Consider the following 6,529-nt stretch of genomic DNA (forward strand, 5'->3'; position numbering starts at 1 on the left):
ACTTGTATCTATAAATATTTTAAACTGTTAAATTCATTGTCTGACTTACTTATATTATATAAAATTAATTAATTTATGTTAAAATTTAATTAATAATATTTATATATCACTTATTTTTATTTTTTTTTTTTGATAAAAGTTAGACTTCTTCTTTTAGATTTATTATATTAAAATTTAGGGTTGAATTAAGTAAATCATGTCACAACATAATTCAATCATCCGATCATTTTGTTTCCATTGTCATGATGATATGATAGGATTATCATGAACTAAGCTATGATTAGACTGATTTGACCTGCACAATGAATCACATTTAATTCGAGTTTAAAAACATTGAACCTCATCTGTAACGAAGAACATAATAATATAATAATTCAGGTTTATGACTGAAAACAGTAAGAGTGAGGAAAAAAGGATGCTTTGCTTAGCTTGGCTTAAATGGTAAGAGATTCTACTCACTGAAGTCTTATGGAAAAAACACAAGATCATTTGCTTTAATTTATTCCCCTCTTCATTAATCAAATTAAAAACACAGAAAAAACAAAAATTTTGGTTGGATAGTTTTTGATCTTCAGTCCCACAATCGAGCACAGTACACGTGTCTGCGTACTTCTTATAGCTTCTTTCTTCCCTTCTCCCTTATTTTTGTGCTTTTCTTTGGCTAGTTTTCTTTCAGCCTGCTTCAAACACTCGCTGTAGGTTGCTGACTTTGTTCCTTTTGTTTCTGTGTTTTTTTTTAAGGTGGTATTTTTGTTTAATTTTCTTGTACAATTGTTTTTTTTCCTTTTCTGTTATTTCTGGGGACCGTAGATTCTGCCTTTGTTGCTCAATTCGACATGTTATTTCCCTTCTTTGAGTGTTGCTATTGGTTGAAAAGGGTGTTTTTTATTTGTTAACTTATAACTTTTATGTGGTGATGTTCATGTTTTAATTTAACTTCCTGACTTTTACTTCAGGTAGGTTTCATCATTATTTTTTTTTTTCTAGCTAAATTGTTTATATGTTTGTTTCATTGCTTTTTCTTTGCTGGTTTCTATCTGGGTGTGGAACATATGTTTTTATGTATATTTAATTTTGATTACTGGAAGTCAAACTGCTTCATTTCTGGTTGTTGTTTGTTTCAAGTTTTTACTGTTTACATTCTTTAGTTATCGTCTTCCTGGATCATCTTATGCTACATAAAAGTTGAATTCTCTCAGGGTTATACTTATTTTGCGGGATAATATCCTATAATTCAGTTCATATTGGTTACTGACTTTGGGGTTTATGTGATTTTGTTTGTTATATTTAACACTGGATCGACTCCAAAATTGGGTTTTTTCTGTAATTGGGAAATCTGTAAAATGACTTCCTTTAGGTGCTTCCAATTCTGAATGTGCTTGACTCCCTCCAGAAAAATACAAGTGGTTCTTTTTGTTTCACTAAGAAATTGAGCGAGTCCAATTAGCAATTTTGTTCCTAGTATACATTTATTGTTTTTGGTCACAACTGGGTTTGACAACTATCTTTGTAATGTAAGAAAGCTTTCTAGAGGATGGATTATGATCATGAATACCATTTAATGTTAATCAGATCAAAGTCATCACAAATGCTCTGATGTCATTTTGTTGTATGGAGTTTGGAAACTTTTTGTTACTTGAATTTTTCTAGTGCATGACTAGAATTGCAATGAAACTGAATTTATAAGCATACATAAAAAGAAATATCAAATCTAGCACATCTAGTTCTTCAGACTTTTTTAGTTGTCAATTGGTTTGACTCTTTCATTCCTTGGTGGGTTGCATCATCAATTGGCAGGCCAAGTTTTCTATGAACGTCAACATTCTATGCTGAGAAGGAAGAATAGCCCTGAAGAAGTTTCCTCCTGTATCATGAGCAGTAATTCCCCTGTTTCCCTTAAATATCAGAAGGGAAAACCCAATGTACTTGTTGAGGTAAACTTTTCTCTGCTTTTGCTTGTGATTGTTTGATACAAAGATTTATATTGTTTCAGTTAATTCTTGACTCTAGTAATGTTTCAATTCCAGGTTTCTAATACAGAGAAACAGTTATGGACATTGATCCATTCAAAAGGTTTATTGTGCTCAGATGTTCAACAGTTATACCGCAAAGTCTGCTCAAGTTATGAGAAAATTGTTCTGAATGATTACGATCAGGCAGAGCTTCAGGATGTTGAATTTTCTCTCTGGAAGCTTCACTATAAGCACATTGATGAATTCCGCAAAAGAATAAAGAAAAGTTCTGGTAATTCAGATAATTCAACACTTGCCGTGTTGCAAAGCAGTGCAAATGAGCAGAAAAGCAATGGCAATCACATAGAAGGATTCAAATCATTTTTGTCAGAAGCAGTTGAATTTTATCAAAATTTGATAGTAAAAATTAGAAGATGTTATGGGCTTCCAGAAGAATATTCCTTCTTTGAAAAAGATGGCATCTCTATGACTGCTGAACCAAAAAAATTGCAAAAATGCCAATTTTTATGCCATCGCTTTTTAGTTTGTCTTGGAGATCTTGCCAGGTACAAAGAGCAGTATGAAAAATTTGGTTCAGAGGATCACAACTGGTCAGTTGCTGCTACCTATTACTTGGAAAGTACTATGATTTGGCCAGATAGTGGAAACCCCCAAAATCAGGTATTCCATTTCCTTTTTTGGGCTTGGGATCTTTGTTGCTATGGAGAGTTTATAGTAATGATTATACAATGCCACTAATTCAGCTTTTATATTTGTAATCATGTTCATCCCTAGTTGGCAGTGTTGGCAACTTATGTTGGTGATGAGTTCCTTGCCTTGTATCACTGCATAAGAAGTTTAGCTGTTAAAGAACCTTTTCCTGATGCTCATGATAATCTCATTTTACTGTTTGAAAGGGTAATCTTTGATATTTTTTCCTGTTTCTATTTAATAGATTTTATCGTTCTTCATATTGATTTCTATTGTCAGTCGTTGGCAGTTCTCAAGTGCTTCTTATGGTATTACAGAATAGGTCATCAGATTTGCATTCCCTTTCTCCAGAGGCCTTCTTTGATTTCTTAAAACCATCAGATAGAAGCAGTGGTCAGATTAGATCACAATTGAGTAGTGATGTTTCAAATTGCAATATGTTGAAAGCTGAAAATATTTGCTCTGGGGATAAACCTTTGTGGTCACTCATCATCAGAACAGTGAGCTTCTTTTTCATAAAATCCAGGTACTCCTTGATGTATACCTTAGGTACTATCAGAATACATCTCAATATTAGATGCTACTGTTTGTAAAATGCACATTTCTCTTTTGCTTTCTTTTTTATGTTTTCTGCTGTTTTTTGATGTGATGCAGTTTGGAGGACTTCCCCTCTGCTTTTGCATCTATGATAGGAGAGTTGGACTCACTGCTGGAACTAGATGATACAAATCTAGTTGCTATGTTGACTTCCTATGAGCTGATGGGTTCAGCTAGAACAGGCCCCTTCAGAGCCCTTCAAGTTGTTTCTGTATTTGTGTTTATTTTGCAGAAGGTATTTAGTGGCAGTGAAATGAAATCGCCGGAAGACAAAAATTATTTACAGGAGCTTGAGTTGACAAGATTTGCATTGACTGTCGCATTCATTTTCATTGGGCGCCTTGTTGACAGGTGTTTGAAGTCAAATCCATTGGATTCTTGTCCCCTTCTGCCTGGTGTACTTGTATTTCTGGAGTGGTTGGTTGGCATGTTTGATGAAGTAGAAGCACATGGGATTGACGATAAAGTTCACAGTGCTATGTCTTACTTTTTTGGTGCTTTGGTTGGCTTTCTACAGCAGTTGAATTTTAAGGGTGAAGTGTCAAATCCTGGAAGGACTGCTCTGTGGGAGGACTATGAGTTGAGGGGCTTTGCGCCATTATCTTGTTCTCATGTGTCATTAGATTTCTCAACTGATTGTGGATGTGTAGAGACTTTTGAAAGTGGAACTAAATGTCGTGCTGACCGAATAATTCATGCTGCAATGAAGATTGCATACCGAACAAATGGTTCTCAAAGGTGGATGATCTATGACAAAGCAGAAACAAAATTCTATGCGGCAGGTTCAAATGTAAACTCAGACAGACAAAAGATAGAAGTAGAGTTGACCACTGATCTTAAAGTGAAAGAGCCTCCACTATCTGTATCTGAGTCCACAGAGGGTTGTGATAAACAAAGCCTTGGGGAAAACTCAAGCAGCTCTTTTGTGGATGACAAATCCGTTGCCGTGGAAGAGGAAGAAGTCATTGTTTTCAAACCTCTTACAAGATATAATTCTGCACCACTCTATCCTTCTATCTATCAAAAAGAGTCAGAATCTCTAAAGGACATAGAGGAGCAGAATGTATCTCCTGATGACTGCTTGCGTCGTGCCACATCGCTGCTTATAGCACAAAACCAAAACCAGGGTGATCCTTCAGAGTTTCATTCTGACATCACTAATTTCAGGCCCAGCAAACCATTTAGGCAGCTGGAGTCCCCTCTTGTAAAGGAAAATGGATCACACTCATTTTTTCAAACCCCTGTCTCTGCTGGGCCTCCTTCCCTCAGTGCTTGGGTCTTTGATAGAAGAATTGCAGATAATGATACAGAAAAAGGGAGAAGTGGTATAAATAAACCTGGCTTGAGCCCTATCGACGAAATAGCTTCTATTTCTTTATCTGGTCTTTCCATTAGAGGAAATGAAGAATCTGTCATTTGTTCTAAGCAAGATTATGCAAGTAGCTATTTCTCATCTCCTTGTTCAGCTCCATTGCCTTCTGCCCCATTGTTGCCTGACAATGTTGCTTGGATTGATTCTGTTCGGCCTAATTTTTCCAACTTCAATAATACAGGGACCATCAATAGAACAGGTTCTGATGCTGATGCTTTACAGTTAAGCAACAATCCAACTTGGTGTGCTACTCGTGGTCCACTTGATTATGGTTCTGCCATTCCTGGTTTCATGGATGGATACCCTCCATTTCGTGGACTGTCTTCTTCTGAATGGCTTCGTCAGTACAGAGAAAATCACAATCTTGATAGGGCCCATAGCCATTCATGGCCCCTTCATTTTTATGCTCCCAGGAACTCTGGCATCGTCCATGGTCAAGATACTTCCTGGTATGATCCTTCTAATCATTGGCAAGCTCCTTCTGCTTCAAACCAGATGATTTACACTGAGAGCACACCATTGCATCCAGGGTACGCCCAAGTTCATGATCTAGATGAACACAGAAGGGATAAGCTGTTTCATGGTTACCAAAGGGCACCTCCTTATGGCTGTGGTGTTGCAACAGACTTGAGAGATGAGCCACAGCCGCTGTTGCAGTATCTGAAAGAGAATGAATGGTTACTCCATTGGGATCCAACCCTTAGAGGTCCTTCATATACGGGAAACTGAAATTTCTACACTCGTTGATATGAGCATATTACTGGTATAGTAAGTCAATTCTAAGAAGTTTACAAGGCTGCATGGATAAACTATCTGAGAATATTTATGTTGTACTTTGATACCTGAAATAGGTGTTAAGTCAAAGAATGTTTGTAGAGAAAATCTTACTCTCCACGTATCATGTAGATGATTTTGTATAACTTTTATACTCTTACTGTTCAGATTCGATTTTCTTCTTCCTTGTAAGAATTGACACTTTGTTCAGCAATTTGAAGAATCATACTTTGCCCTGACTAGATGTTCCAAACTGCTTCTGGAAATGCCATTTGAAAGTTAACTGTTCAGAATCTCAAAACATAAACTTCCGTTGCCAAGCATTTTTTTGCCCCTATAATATCTATGAGGAAATTTTGTGAAACAAAAACTGTCTCTGATAGAGAAGAGATCCCATCTTTTCTTAATTTTTTTCACTACCCCCAACTTATTGTGTGTCGTAAATATTTATGAAAATTATATTTGAAAATTTCCGTCATCTTAATAATTAGTCTGGACTCATAACAATAGTGCATGACTAGATTCAGAACCCTAAGTAAGAAGACTGTGTCCCTTTAGTGCTTTTTATAAACGGACCCAGATTGTCCTTCATAGCAATAAGGGATTTGACAAACAGATGTGCCCTCTGTCTGAGTCTCGCCACAAAAATACTGTGATCTGATGCTCCATGAACATGTGCTTGGCTTTATAGTCCATTTATTTCTTATATGCTAGTTGCTTTGTTATTACTTAGAATTATGTTAATTCTTTCTGTCAAACAAGCTTTGTTTCAAGCAAATTTCAACATAAAAAAAATTGCGTTTCTTTTTGTATATCAGTAGTTATATAGGCTGTTATCAAAACCTTTTCTATGTTTTTCTGTCTCGTGTAGTCAACTTTAAGCACTGCAACTTCTGCTATCATGTAGTTAGAGAAGAAAAATACCAACTTTAACACCTCATGAAAGTTGTTATTAGCTGTATATAAATTCCAGATTTATAATTTTCTGTGCTCCTTTACTCCCTCTTGCTTTTTAATGATTTTTCCCCGGTGTTTCTGTTTCCTTCTGATCAAGAGTACAAACCTGCATACATCCTTTGTGTTTCTAGCCTTCAAAACTGCTTCTCCCATTAGTCTGTTTTTA

General features: G+C 35.9%; 1 protein-coding gene across 5 annotated transcripts; it reads left to right on the forward strand.

Moving 5' to 3' along the window:
• Positions 1 to 356: 356 nt before the first annotated feature.
• Positions 357 to 5,645, forward strand: LOC123192948 (protein SMG7L-like). 5 transcript variants are annotated; one of them, XM_044605671.1, is made up of 6 exons: positions 357 to 441; positions 1,798 to 1,934; positions 2,028 to 2,633; positions 2,748 to 2,870; positions 2,981 to 3,189; positions 3,318 to 5,645. In XM_044605671.1, the coding sequence occupies exons 2-6, from the start codon at positions 1,827 to 1,829 to the stop codon at positions 5,359 to 5,361; spliced, it is 3,090 nt and encodes a 1,029-aa protein (XP_044461606.1). In that variant the 5' UTR covers positions 357 to 441; positions 1,798 to 1,826; the 3' UTR covers positions 5,362 to 5,645. The 5 variants fall into 5 exon arrangements, with proteins under 5 accessions (XP_044461606.1, XP_044461604.1, XP_044461605.1 ...); XM_044605669.1 differs by having other exon boundaries at positions 380 to 741; XM_044605670.1 differs by having other exon boundaries at positions 380 to 695.
• The last annotated feature ends 884 nt before the right edge of the window (positions 5,646 to 6,529 follow it).

This window comes from Mangifera indica, chromosome 12 (genome assembly GCF_011075055.1).
Source record: "Mangifera indica cultivar Alphonso chromosome 12, CATAS_Mindica_2.1, whole genome shotgun sequence".
NCBI classification, from domain to species: Eukaryota; Viridiplantae; Streptophyta; class Magnoliopsida; order Sapindales; family Anacardiaceae; genus Mangifera; species Mangifera indica.